The sequence below is a fragment of the Olea europaea genome, unplaced genomic scaffold, assembly GCF_002742605.1.
Source record: "Olea europaea var. sylvestris unplaced genomic scaffold, O_europaea_v1 scaffold269, whole genome shotgun sequence".
NCBI classification, from domain to species: Eukaryota; Viridiplantae; Streptophyta; class Magnoliopsida; order Lamiales; family Oleaceae; genus Olea; species Olea europaea.
The window spans coordinates 362,307-377,606 of record NW_019245290.1 but is presented as its reverse complement, the minus strand read 5'-3'; the positions used below and the strand labels follow the sequence as shown (position 1 = coordinate 377,606).

At 46.1% G+C, this 15,300-nt stretch overlaps 1 protein-coding gene across 1 annotated transcript in view; it reads right to left on the bottom strand.

Annotated features, from left to right (window-relative positions):
- Positions 1-15,300, bottom strand: part of LOC111383435 — a 34,683-nt gene that overhangs the window by 16,286 nt on the left and 3,097 nt on the right. The window contains exon 4 of the mRNA XM_023007545.1: positions 3,002-3,083. Within this exon, the coding sequence (XP_022863313.1) occupies positions 3,002-3,083 (82 nt within the window). The remainder of the gene's footprint in view (positions 1-3,001; positions 3,084-15,300) is intronic.

Here is a 15,300-nt window from a genome sequence, read left to right as displayed (position 1 = left end):
CTATATCCACAGAATAAAAAGGTAGCCCATACTAGTCACTCAATATATGAGTACCTGTTTCCTTGGTATAGTCAACAAAATTCATTAAAGTAAGCATTTCAAAAAATTAAAATGCTGACCAACTTGAATTGAAAAACTACATTAGACAATAAGGTAAATAAATTGATACACTGATATCAGATGGAAACTTAATTCATGGTGTCAGCTGAATGGTCAATAGTGTAATGGGAAAAGTCTCTTACAAGATAAGCTAGGAATATGATAGTCTACCATAAATTTACAAATGTCAACCTCTGAACCTTCGCTTTTCACATATATTATCAATTTATCATATACCAAAACCCAGATAAGCCATATAAACAACACCATGCATGGGTATTTTGCTTTCTGCATGACGTAAGAACACAATAAGATTAAATTTTTCTGAAATAAATATTTTTTCAGATGTTATTTCTTTTGGTGCTAGCTAAGTGGAAGCCTATGATATAATGTCAAAAACATGCATCACCAACCAAACAGTCAAGCCTCTGCCAACTTGATGCACAAAATAAATAAATAAATAAAAATTGGAGCATCGAATTTGTGAAGTCCAGAAAATTTTCACATACTAGAATTTATTTATTTTAAATTTGAAAAGTTGGGAGATTAAAATGATAAATATATTGAATTCAATTTTTAAATGGGGTCAAATACTTAAATATTGATTGAGTAATCATGTTATAATAGAAACCTATAGAAAGTGGGGATTAGGGCAGTAATCCCCACTTTCTATAAGTTATTAAAGTACAACTTTTCTACACTATATACATTCACGGTAAACACAGTACAGGCTAGAAAAAAATAAGGGAATGTGATTTTGTTGTTATGTCTTCCAAAAATTAAAGCAAGTTTACAAGGTAGGATATCGAGGTACATTGTATTCTATCTCATTCAAATTTTTTCATGTTGATGAATTATTGTACTCATGCAAGCTAAAGATATGATACGATATGAATGATATGGCCATTCCGGTACAAATGATATGATATAAGCTCTTACTGATATCTAAAGATATGAGACGATATGATTTTCGAATACATGTTTTAAAATTTTTACTCGGGATTGCACCATTAAGTTTTATGTCCTAATGAGTATTTCCATGTATTCACCATTTTTTCTTAAACCTCACAAGTTAGAACGGATCGTGTCGAAGCGTGGCAATTCAATTGAGTGGTTGTGCCTCATTTCGCTGAACGAAAATCTAAAGAATTTGGTACGGAACTTTATTTCTTTTAATTTTTTTGCCATAGACATTTATTTTTAATTGAATTATTGTATAAGTTTATTTGTTACATGGCTTTTTTAAATTACGCTTTTATTTAAAGGTTTGAATTAAATTGTTGGATTTCCGTTAAGTGTTATCTTATATTAGTGGAAACAAAATTTTATTTAGTGATAATTATTATTCATTCGTAAGTAGTCAAAAGGATTTGCAAATAAAAATTTTAATTTAAACTTTTGGCAGCGACTTATAAATTTTTGGGGTTGTTATAGAATTGCTTCTCTTACTGATTGCATCTAAATATATATAGCCTCACAAAATCCACATGAAAAAAATATTAAATAAATTTAAATTCCTTTAAAAACTTCAGATTTACAATAGTAAACATTTTGCATGATAAAGTTTCCAATAATTATGCTCTACGTCTAGCCTCATTTGGAGTAAACTGCCAAAGGAAATGAAAGGCAGAAACAAAAAAATAAATTTCTATCATGAAATAATTCATTCTTAATCAATGGATTATTATAGGGAAAAAACTGATAGCAGGCGAATAATCACAAGTATCCCTCTCTAATGGTTACTTTTGCAGCCAATTTTCTGGATTCGGTTCCAATCAAGAAATCAACATCATAGTCATATTACTCAAGCCATAAATAGTCTATTGACAATTAGACGATGACATTACTAAAGAAATACACCCACCAAAATCAAAGACAATGGGTTGCAAATTTACGCTTAACGACAATTATATTACTCCTTCAATAGCCAATTTCAAAGTTAAAATTGCACATAAATCCGATATTTGAACTATAGCCATCACGAAGTGTTGGAGATAAAATATAAATAAATTACCCCCTCCTCTCTAAAAGAAATCTCAAGCTTTTAGAAGATGTGGTTCAACATGGTATGAAAACAAACAAATATTTTAAATTCAAATCTCTCTGACACCCAATTGTAAAAATGTATGTGTCACACATTTGATAAAAAGATGAATCGTATGGGGGGTTGCTTTGAAGATAAAATATAAATAAATAAATTGCTCCCTATCCCCAAAAAAAAAAAATTAATAATAATAATAATGGCACAAAACAAAAATAAATAAATAAATAAAAATTAAAGTGCCATATGAAGTTTCAACACGAAGCAATAGCATAGACTTCTTATGCTCATAGCAAACTAATGTTGAACCACCTCAGCTAAAATCTCAAGCTCTTGTGGAGAATTTTTTTATTTAAATTGTCTTAAAGACCCCATCATATGCTAGCTAGATTCCTTTTTCCATCAAAAGCATGACACATGCACAATTTAATAACTTGGGGAGATGAAACTTGAACAGTGTACCTTTGCATGCATTAGATAATATGTTGAATCGTCTTCTCTAAAAGCTAAGCTCTTAGAGATGACAAATTTATTTATTTGAATTTTGCCTTCAATAAACATAAACAATTTAATTAGGATAATTCTGCTAAATTTTGGCACACTGGATAATGGCCCCCAACAACTTCGAGAGCATGGAATGAAATGTATAATAAACAGTTGCCTTAAATACAAAATTTATATGTCAACAATAATTCCCCAAGGAATGAGAGAGTTCCTAAAATGGCTTTGCAGCTTTCTCATGAATGGACAAACTACAAACGTAGACTACAAATGAAAGAATCTGACAATTTCTGAACATTTATAAGCTTATAATATGGCCTTGTATAGTAAGAAAACAGAACAAGAAGATATAAAATTTACCTGCAAAGGAGTTCAGCCTATCAAAATGCAAGATTTTTAGCCACTTGGGAATATCAAAATTCAAATTAATACCAGCAACATCCTGCAAAGAGACCAAGAATTAGTTTATTAATTACCAAAGTTTTCGCCCAAAACCTGTAACATTTCAAATATAAAACTGGTAACCAAGTTTACAACTGCAAATCCTAGCCTGGCTAGTTTTCTGCCATTTTGGAGGAAGAAAACCATTGGGCAAGGGACTTTCACTTTACAGCCATCTACCATGCATTTCATTTTTTCTTTCTAAACGATCAGAACAAAGTTACTTTATCCTTCCACCCTCCTTTTTGCACACCTCCAATTCAGCTCTTTCAAGATACTAAGATCCAAAAACTTAAAAGAGGTACAAACATAATACAGTTTCTAATACGGTAAGGAGGTCAGCTTCACAAGCAACATCCACGGAAAAACAGATAATGTTGTCAATATATTGTTCTTGATCTACGTTCTAATTCTCAACTATGGAATAATTAATTTTCACGTGTTAAACCCAATTAGCCTCCCTCAAGCAAAAAAAGCAAACAAAGTCACTTGAGGAAATCTAAAACCCCAATACCAAGAAAATTGGAAGGAAGGAATGATAGAGTTTAATATGGTAAAATTCCAATCTTCAGATAATGCACGCAGAAGACAGCACAAAGGTGCATAAATAAATGTGCTAATAGGATATAATTTGTTTCCACATTCTTTAAGATGATGAGTATAGCTTACGAAGAAAAGATGCAGAGATGATTCTAATTTAAAACTCTTTAAAGAAATTTAAAACAAATTGCACAGTTGGTTTGTACTTCCCGAATTATGAGTGACCATATTTATTTCACGTGCATAACATAATACAATTCCTTAAAAACTTCAACTTTTAATAATGATTTTAAAAGTAATGCACTAAGATCCCATTCTTCCATTTAATTTGGGTACAGAAAAACATCGCGAACTTTTATATCTCAATTTGATTTCACATCCCACGCTTTTGGTGGAAAAATTTTAATCAATGGTCACTGAATTTTACCATAGAATACTACTTGTTCATTGATCTTTAAAAAATTAGTCGTTGCTCACTTAACCTTGCTGTTGCGTGTTGTCACACCTGTCCTACCCACCTGGGCCAATGGCCCACTCATCCTGATCCACGTGGCATTCCTGCCGAGGTGGGTTATATCCGAAGCGCTTCAAGCCGAGGCCCATGACCCGAGGCATGGAACCTGTTGGATGTAGCTGAGGTCCTCAAGTGGAAGTATTTGTCAAATGGGCGAAGCCCCAAAGTTGATGCACGAGCCTCTTAACCACAAGGAAACATCCTCCATGGTCACTTCTCCCAGGAGATCGCCTGCACAGATCTTATTTGAATGATTGATGGAACGTTTGTCATAAGCATAAAGGTCAAGTCTTGTCACTAGCATCGAGGCCCTGCACAAGCAATAAATGCGCCGCAAGCTAGCAAGTCAAGCCCCATACCTAGGAAAAGATGTTTAAACTAAAGAGATGAGGCCACGTGCCACTTATCCAAGGGCTCCCATTTCATATGTATCACTATAAATACTCTCATTGTGCAATGTCAAAGGCTAATGCAAGAATCAATACTAAAAACTACATTTACTCAACTCTCTCAGTTACTTGCAATACACAAATCGAGTTTATACACTTTCACTTATACATTTACGAGCACCGATTGATAATTATTGTACAATCGAATTACGAACAACCCGCCGGATTCCGAACGTCAACGTCCAGCGTCGTTGGGCTACTCTCACGCCCCTTTAAACCGCTAGTTTTAGACCGTTCACGTGTCTTAGCGTGTTGGACATTCGCCCACGCAAGCGCGGGGGGGACCGACATCTGTTGGCGCACTTTTTGGGGTCAACAGATTGGCGCCGTCTGTGGGAAACCATACCATAACCACGAGCAACCTTGTGGTAAAAGCTTACTAAAAAACATTTGGGCAACTCCCCTTGAAAAAGGATTTGTTCTTGAAAAAGAACAGGAGGAACCCCTATCACTTAGAGAAATCTAAGTTTGATAAAAGAAAAATGAGTTCTAACGAAGATACTCCCCCAAGGAGGGTAAGAGAAAGTACGAATGTGCCTCCTTAGCCTACTGCCCCAGCAGCTCGACCGAGGCTCCACCACAACCAAAGGAGAGGTGGGATGCGTGTGACAGCACGACTATCAAAAGAAATGGCTACCATGGCAGCCAACATGAGGGATATAGCCAACCAAAACTTGGCCATGAGGCAAGGCCAGGGGGCTTCCCCATTCCTCCATATGCTCCCTATGGGCACTATCAACAAGAGGACGAGGTCCAGAGTCATAGGGTTGCCTCGCCAGACTATGGCCGAGGTGAAAGCCCATTCGAGAGGGAAGTGGGAGTCGACATATCCTCCAACTATGCATCTGGCCGACCCACCGAGGTCCAAATGAGCCATGATAACTTCCCACCTCCATATGAACAAGACCCAAGACAAAGGAGAGCAGGAAGTGTTTTTGACAGAATCAGCCCTGCAGAACCGAGGCCCAGTCAACAGCAGGCTCAGCAGCCTCGGACGAGGCCACAGCCTCCACCTCTGATGCCCCAGCAGCCTGAGAGAAGGCATGAAAATGCCCCCCGCGCTGTCCCGCCTAGAAGTAAGCCGCAAAGGAGGGAGGAAGAGGCTAGGAACCGGCCTGGACCCTCTCACCAACAACCGAGGTACGAGGCCGAAGACTACGATTCTGATGAGCAGCAAGAGGTCCTGTGACTTGGATGATGATGATGATGAGAACCTGCCATTCTCAAGAGAACTAAAAAATGCCCAGGTCCTGAGCCACTATGTCATGCCAAAAATACCAAAGTATGATGAGAGAGGTGACCCAGAAAAGCACCTCAACGCTTACAAAACTCACATGAGCCTGAGGGGCGCAACCCCAGCCGTAAAGTGCAGAGCATTCCATTTAACCCTCAGTGGAGCAGCTGAAATCTGGTATAATAGGCTACCATCTGGGAGCATCCGAAGCTGGCCCGAGTTCAAAACTACCTTCTTGAAGAGGTTCGCAGTAAGCAAGGAAGGAGAGGCCTCCATCTAGCGCCTTCAAGATATGAAACAGGCGCATGGCGAGTCCTTGAAAAGCTTCCTATCCCGCTTCACAGACGAGATGACCTACTGTGTACAAGTCACCGACAGAGAAGCACTATCTACATTGAGAGGAAGCTTAAACATGAACACCCTATTCTGGAGGGATGTGCAGAATCAAGACCCAACCACCTATGACGCCCTACTAGAGATGATGAGAAGGGAGATAATCAATGAAGATTTGATTGAGCATAGGAACAGGGCAAGCAGAGGCCTCCCACCTCCTCAAAGATAGCGAGGTAGGGGACCGACCTCCCACCTCATGGACTACCAGATGAACCGAGCCGGAAATGAGAACTCCGGCCAAGCCCTGGCCACCACAACTTTGAACGCGGTTCCAACCTTAGCATATGAGGATGTCAACCCAACTGCTGATGCACACCCGACCGAGGCCCAGCAGGGACCCCATAGAGGGAGAGGGAGAGGCCGAGGCCGAGGTTTTGCACCTAGAAATAGGTCCAATCCGAACCTCCCTAGATACTGTTTGCACCACAGGTCCTATGGGCACAACACCGCGGATTGCAGAGACTATGCACACCGCTCCCGGCAGGAACCCGCCATAGAAAGACACAACTCGCCCCAGGCAAACAGGCCCCCGCCCAGGCACGACAACCGACATGGGCGTGAGGCGGCCGCTCCTCGTCAAAGGGATGTATCCCCAAGGCGAAGAGAGCAAGACACAGAGAGGCCCAGAGAAGGGCGTAGACACCGAAGAAATAGGCAAGCTCAAGATGAGGCCCCAATCCACGATATAGATACCATATTTGGAGGCCCTTATGTTGGAGTGAAACACGAAACGCCAAAAGAAATTATGCTAGGGAGGCAAAGCACCCTCCTCTGACGAGTTACATTGTGGATAGTAGCTCTAGAAGAAACCAAGTACCACCCATTGTCTTCGCCCAAGAAGACGCCGAAGGAGTTCATTACCCCACTGCGATGCGCTGGTGGTTAGGGCTGTCATAGCCCGAAATGGGCTCAAACGAATGCTAGTTGACAACGGCAGCTCCATCAACATCCTATTCGGGTCCGCCTTTGACAAGATGATATTGGACCATCAGTTAACGCCCACCACCACTCCATTGTACGGATTTACCGGAGATAGCATCACTCCTAGAGGAAAGATAACACTGGCAGTGGAGATGGGAGAATCTCCTCAAACTACGATGAACTTCATGGAATTCCTCGTAGTTGACAGCCGGTCGGCTTACCACGGAGTCTTGGGCAGACCGGCCCTAAAGGAATTGGGAGCAGTCACCTCCATCCACCACCTATGCATGAAGTTCCAAACAGAGAATGGGGTGGCAACGGTGAAAGGCGACCAGAGAGGTTCGAGAGAGTGCTATCTGAGCTCCATTAAAAAGGTAGAGCCCCGGGACGTCCACGTGATCATGGCTGATGTGGTCATGGCGAATATCCCAGGTGACGCTCCCACTGACCAGGAAGATGTTGATATGATCGACGCACCGCTTATTCAGGAGGTATTGATCGTTGATGAGATCGACCCCCGCATAATGGAACATGAGCCTCAGGCATCCCCTGTAGAGGAACTTGAGAGCTTCTCAACTGACCCCCGAGATCCGTCCAAGGTGTTGAAAGTAGGCAGAGGCCTATCCAACATTTTGATAGAAAAGATCAAGGACTTCCTAGGCAAGAACCTTGACGTCTTTGCTTGGAGGCATGAGGACATGGTGGGCATAGACCCCAAGATCAGCTGCCACCACTTGAAAATTGATCCTAATGTTGCCCCGCATAGACAAAAAAGGATAGCCCTCAACCCTGAGAGGTATGAGGCCCTAAAGGAAGAGGTTCAGAAGCTCATCCAAAATGGCTTCATCAGGGAGGCCACCTACCCGAGGTGGGTCTCCAACCCAGTATTGGTTAAGAAACACAATGGCAAATGGAGGGTATGCATCGACTTTACCAACCTTAATAGAGCCTGCCCGAAAGACAGCTTTCCGCTTCCAAGGATTGACCAATTGGTGGACTCCACGGCTGGGGCACGGGTTATTGAGCTTCATGGATGCATACTCCGGCTACAACCAGATCCCCATGCACTCGGCCGATGAAGAGCACACCTCTTTTATCACGGACCGAGACCTCAATTGCTATAGAATGATGCCCTTTGGGTTGAAAAACGCCGGAGCAACCTACCAAAGACTCGTGAACAAAATGTTTACCGACCTCATTGGCAAGACAATGGAGGTCTACGTGGATGACATGCTGGTGAAGAGCTTAGAGGCAGAAAACCACGTAGCGCACCTCAACAACACCTTCCAAATCCTGAGAAGGTACAGGATGAGGCTCAACCCCTTGAAATGTGCCTTTGGGGTGGCTTCCGACAAGTTCTTAGGGTACATGGTCAACCAGCGAGGAATTGAAGCAAATCTCGAGAAGATTGAGGCTCTGTGCCAGATGAGGTCCCCTCAAAAGCCAAAGGAGGTGCAAAGCTTAACTAGACGAGTGGCAGCACTTAGTCGCTTCGTCTCCAAAGCAACTGACAAGTGCCTCCCATTTTTCAAAGTGCTCAAGGCTGGGAAGAAATTCCAATGGACTGAGGAATGTGAAGAGGCCTTCCAAGGACTGAAAAGGCATTTGGGGCAGGCCCCCCTCCTCTCCAAGCCGAAGCCCGACGACATCTTGCAACTATATCTTGCCGTCTCCAATGACGCCATCAGTTCGGTTCTGATACGAGAAGGGTCCACCCAACTTCCTGTCTACTATACGAGTAAAGCGCTCCTATCGCCGGAGACCCGATACCCCGATATGGAGAAGCTTGCTTTGGCCTTAATCTCGGCCTCTAGGAAATTGAGACCTTACTTCCAAGCTCATACCATCCATGTACTTACAAATTTTCCCCTGAGGCAAGTACTCCAAAAGCCCGATGCCTCGGGAAGATTGTTGAAATGGGCTAAGTGAATTTGACCTTGTGTTCAAAGCTATGGCAGCCATTAAAGGGCAAGCTTTAACTAACTTTGTTGCTGAATTCGCCAACCTACCCGAGGTGGATGAAATCATGGAGTCCGTCGAACCCCCCACGTGGAGCCTCTTCGTCGATGGCTCAGCTGGGGAGGTTGGCTCAGGTGCCGGGGTTGTCCTCATCAGCCCCGAGGGTCACAAACTCACCTCGGCCGTGAGGTTCGGATTCAAAGCCACCAACAATGTTGCAAAGTATGAAGCACTCCTTGCAGGCCTCAGACTGGCCAAGGAAATGCAAGTAAAGAAGCTACTCGTCAGTAGTGACTCCCAGCTGGTTGTTAGCCAAGTCAATGGTAATTTCTCAGCCAAAGACAAAACAATGGCCTCCTATCTGAAAATGGTGATGAGCATCATCCCATCCTTTGAAAAGTTGGAGTTAACCCAAATTCCCCGCATCGAAAATGCTCATGCGGATGCACTCTCGAAACTGGCTAGTAGCAAAGACTCAGAGCTACTCACTGTAGTGCCTATCGAGCACCTCCTATTGCCTTCTATCGAGGCCCCTAATGTCATGTGGGTCGGTGGAACTCTCACCTGGATGCAACCAATTATAGCATATCTAAAAGACCAGGTGCTGCCCACCAACAAGAATGAGGCTTATAAACTGAGAAGGAGGTCAGCCCACTTCCTCTTCATCGATGACATTCTCTACAAGAGAAGTTTCTCCTCTCCACTCTTACGATGCGTCGGAGGAAAAGAGGCTACCTACATACTGAGAGAAGTCCACGAGAGAGTGTGCGGCAACCACTCTGGAGGCCTATCTCTGGCACAAAAAATACTAAGGCAAGGGTACTACTGGCCTACCCTGAAACGGGATGCCCTCGAATTTGTGCGAAAATGTGATAAATGCCAACGATTCTCTCCCGTTCAAAGACGACCATCACAGGATCTGACTGCAGTCTCCAGCCCCTGGCCTTTCTCAAAGTGGGGTGTGGACCTCATAGGCCCTCTACCTAAGGGAAGAGGAGGTGCAAGTTTTGCAATAGTGGTCATTGATTACTTCACAAAGTGGGTCGAAGCTGAACCACTGGCAAAAATCACAGAAGCCAACACCTCCAAGTTCCTATGGAAGAATATAATTTGTCGGTTCGGAATTCCCTACTCGATCATCTCAGACAATGGCAGGCAATTCGATAACAAGAAGGTTAGAGAACTGTGTGAAGACCTTGGCATAAAGAAGCACTTCTCTACACCTCACCACCCACAAGCTAATGGCCAAGTTGAAGCCGTAAACAAGACAATCAAGCACGTCCTGAAAAGGAAGCTCGATGTATCCAAGGGAACTTGGGTTGATGAACTGCCCCAAGTACTTTGGGCAATCCGAACCACCACCAGGACCCCAACGGGGGAGACCCCTTTTCTCATGGCTTTTGGGACTGAGGCAATGAGCCCCGTTGAGGTCAGACTCCCATCTCCACGTCGTCTGCACTTCAACGAAGTGACCAACGACGAGCTCCGGAGGCTCGACCTCGATTTCATTGAGAAGAGGAGGGATGACTCCCAGCTGAGACTAGGCACCTATCAAAGAAAGATGACAAGGTACTTCAACTCCAAAGTGAAGAAGAAGTCATTCCGAATCAACGATCTTGTGCTCAGGAGGGTCTTCCCATCTTCAAAAGAACCTGGTTCCGGTTCCCTAGGGCCAAACTGGGAAGGTCCATACAAGATCAGAGAAGAAATCCGACCTGGAACCTACTGGATTGAAGACATGGACGGCAAGGCACAACCCTGTCCATGGAACATTGAACACCTCAGAATCTTTTATCAATAAATTGTATCATGCTGGATGACTTTCCCAGCCTTTGTAATATTTCTATGGCTCAATAAAATGCATTAATTAAATCGTGTCTTACTGCATCGTCACCTCGGAGGAGAGGCTCGGGACCCACCTCTAGGCCACCTCGCTTGAACTCCGAGGTGCTAGCACATGCCTCCCTTTGGCCTTGCTGAACGCCAAGGGGAGAAGCCTCAACATGGCTTCACCATCCACCATGTCTGGGATGCGTCGTCACCTCGGAAGAGAGGCTCGGGACTCACCTCTGGGCCACCTCGCTTGAACTCCGAGGCGCTAGCACATGCCTCCCTTTGGCCTTGCTGAACGCTGAGGGGAGAAGCCTCAACATGGCTGCACCATCCACCATGTCTGGGATGCGTCGTCACCTCGGAGGAGAGGCTCGGGACCCACCTCTGGGCCACCTCGCTCGAGCTCCGAGGCGCTAGCACATGCCTGCCTATGGCCTTGCTGAACGCCGAGGGGAGAAGCCTCAACATGGCTGCACCATCCACCATATCTGGGATGCGTCGTCACCTCGGAAGAGAGGCTCCGGACCCACCTCTGGGCCACCTCGCTCGAGCTCCGAGGCGCTAGCACATGCCTGCCTATGGCCTTGCTGAACGCCGAGGGGAGAAGCCTCAACATGGCTGCACCATCCACCATGTCTGGGATGCGTCGTCACCTCGAAGGAGAGGCCTGGGACCCACCTCTGGGCCACCTCGCTCGAGCTCCGAGGCGTTAGCACATGCCTCCCTTTGGCCTTGCTGAACGCCGAGGGGAGAAGCCTCAACATGGTGCAGCTAGCACATGCCTGCCTATGGCCTTGCTGAACGCCGAGGGGAGAAGCCTCAACATGGCTGCACCATCCACCATGTCTGGGATGCGTCGTCACCTCGAAGGAGAGGCCCGGGACCCACCTCTGGGCCACCTCGCTCGAGCTCCGAGGCGCTAGCACATGCCTCCCTTTGGCCTTGCTGAACGCCGAGGGGAGAAGCCTCAACATGGCTGCACCATCCACCATGTCTGGGATGCGTCGTCACCTCAGAGGAGGCTCGGGACCCGCCTCTGGGCCACCTCGCTCGAACTCCAAGGCGCTAGCACATGCCTCCCTTTGGCCTTGCTGAACGCCAAGGAGAGAAGCCTCAACATAGCTGCACCATCCACCATGTCTGGGATGCGTCGTCACCTCGGAAGAGAGGCTCGGGACCCGCCTCTGGGCCACCTCGCTTGAACTCCGAGGCGCTAGCACATGCCTCCCTTTGGCCTTGCTGAACGCCAAGGAGAGAAGCCACAACCCTAAATCCGAGGTTCACACTGTTCATCTCCTTAAGTCATGTTAATTTGCTTAAGTCCAAGGTTCACACTGTTCATCTCCTTAAGTCATGTTAATTTGCTTAAGTTCGAGGTTTGTACAGTTCATCTCCTTAGGTCATGTTTATTTGCTTCAGTCCGAGGTTCGTACAGTTCAGTCACTCAAGTTATGCTCATTTATTTAGTTCATGCTTCTATCAAGTTCCAGTAAATTTGTTTAAACGAGGTATAAAAACTTAGACAAAAAGCAACAACGAAAGAAGAAAGGCATTGTATTGATATTTCAAAGCATGTTACAAAGGAGGGCCTCTGGCCATTACATCCAAATTACTGAAAAATAAAACCTAGTCTATGCCTGGCTAGATGACGGAGGAGCCTCGGCACTGAGGCCTTCAGCAACTTGGGCATCAGTAGTTGTTTTCTCTGCCTCAGCACCAAGGGCCTCAGCATCAACTTCTTCATCACCCTGGACCTCCTCAGCTGGGGTCTGAGGTACCTCATCCACAAATTCGGACCTAAGTTGAGCCAAGTCCAAGTTGGGATAGAGCTCCTCTGCCCTCTCCAGCACTTCGGCATAGGCGAAGTTCCTCCAGTACGAGCTGAAGCTTTTGTACTCCTCCGTAGTATGGAAATTGGCGATGTATTCCTTCACCGCCTCCTCCCTTGCAGTTCGGGCCTCTTCTCTGGCAACCGAGGCGTCATTCATGTACCACTTCGCCTGGCCTTCGAGAAACTGATAGGCATCTCGAGCACCGGCCAAGGAGAGATTCGCCTGCTCAAGAGCTTCAGCAGTCACCTTTTGGTGCTCATTGGAGACCTCCACCTTCTTTGTTAAGGAGGCCACCTCGCACTGTGACTCATATACTTCCCTCTTTAGGGCCTCAATTTGGGCCAAAGCAGACTCAAGTTTCGCCGCTTCTTCAATCCTCTGGGCTTTGGCTTCTTCAGCCTCGGCCTTAGCAGCTTTAACCTCCTCTGCAAGGGAGGCAGCCTTCCCCTCCGAGGCGTGGGTCCTTGTCTGGAATTCGCTTAATGCCTCCCTGCATTCGAGCACGAGGCCAAAGGTCCGGGCGCTTTGGCTCACCAGTGCCCTTGTGAGGTAGGTGGCATCACAAGACGAGGCATGTAGCTACCACCTCTCTGTCCAGAACTTGTAAAAGCTCTCGGTGGCACTTTTGATTTCCTCAGGGAGAGCCTCCACCAAGGCTGGGGCCAGCTCCTCCTCCCTCCCAGCTAGAAAGTTTGGAGACTTCCCCTTCTCCTGAATCGGGTTCTCCTTTGCCGCCTCTTCTTCGGCGGCTTCTGCAGCTCGCCTTGCAGCCTCTACTCTGGCCTCTTCAGCCTCCACCTCTCTTACCATCTCCATTTTAATGGCCTTAGAGGCTGCAACAAGAAGCTTCGACTCTCCAGTCTGTTAAGCCCTATGGGACACTGAGGTCCCAAACTTGCCAGCTGAGCTGGAGATGTGTACCAGCTTCCTCTTCTTAGTCTCCTCAGAGACTTTCTCCTTGCCCCGAGGCTCCTTAGGCTCCTCTGGCCTATGAGTAGTTGCCTCCTCCGAGGCCCTGGGAGTGCAGTCCTTGGACAGGCGCTCAACCCTGTCTCGGACTTCCTTTGCTCCACTGGACCCAGGCTTCAGGGGCCTCGCCTTCGCAGTAGAAGTGGCCTTCAAGATGGAGGCCATGTCCGGAGCTGGGTACTCCCTCTTCTTGAATTTGTCTGCACAACATGTCAGATCAGCATCAGCATAAGAAACATTAAGGATAAAAACATTAAGTGTTGGGGCCTCATACCTCTTGATGCCATCAGCTCGAAATCCAAGAAGTATCTGCTTCTATCAATCAAGTGATCGAAGTGCCGAAACTTCAGAGGCCTCTTGTAAATGTCCTCTATCACCTCGAATTCCTCCCTACTGAGCTCGAACCTCATACTACTATCTGCAAAGGAACCTCCAACAGTTAGACGAATTCAGATTCTGACTTCAAAAGACAAGCAGAGGTCGGGAGACTCACGAGCTTCGTAGTACTGGGTCGGCACTGTGCATGACAGGGCTGTCACCCTCCACTGCCTACCATTTACCTCGCACCCAGAACCAGGACTCCTTCCACCCCTTGATAGAAGAAGGAAGTCCCACCACAAAGGGTGCGTGAGCCCCCCAAGGCGTGAGGTAGTACCACCCCCTTGACTCCTTCCCAATTACCCGGGGCTGGAACAGGGTCATGAAGACATGAAGAGGCATGTCCTCCCCAAGTGACACTTCCTTCCACAGGAAGTACGAGCCGACCAGCTGGCTCCACCCATTCGGCAGAACCTGGGTCGGCGACAGCATGAATTTCCTAAGCACCGCTCTAAAGAAGGGGTGCAGAGGAAGACGCATACCTGCCTTGAACAGGTATTCACTCACGGCCACGCAGCCGGGCCTCGGATAGTAGGCCCGCTCGTTCGGCTCGGGGACTAACATCTCTATGTTATGAGGCACACTGTACCTTTCCCTAAGTTCCCCCAACCTCTTCCCCGTCATATTCGAGGGCACTCTAGAAGCCCCCCACTCCTGGGTATAGTCCACAGCCTCCTCGGCCATGGCATACCTATCCACCTCGGACATCCCCCCATGACCTACCTCATGGTCTAAAGACGCCACTATAACAAGCTCCCTACCCGAAGTGGACTCCATTTTGTCAGTACAAAGACAATAACAAGGGTTTTTTATGCAAACAATACCTAAACGAGTTCGACACAAACGGAGACTGGTCGGAATTTAATCACAGACAACCTCGACGAAAATGGGAAATTTGAGAGAATTTCAGAGTGCAAAGTGTTCAAAAATCCTGAAAATTGGGATTTTCTCGCCTTTTATAAAGGTCCAAGACGAACCCCAGCCATCAGATCAAATCTCAGTCAATCCGAGCCCTCCATTTCAGATCCAATCCGAGGCGTTGAATTCAAACAGTTTTTTAAATCCTACGCCTCCGATCTATGCGTGCCTCCCACGCACCTCTCCAACGCGTCTGCTTCTAGAAACGCCAGCTGCCCCTCATAATTGCATTTTTAATTCGACGGCGCCAGCGCCTTGGAAGTCGTAACGGTTCAGCT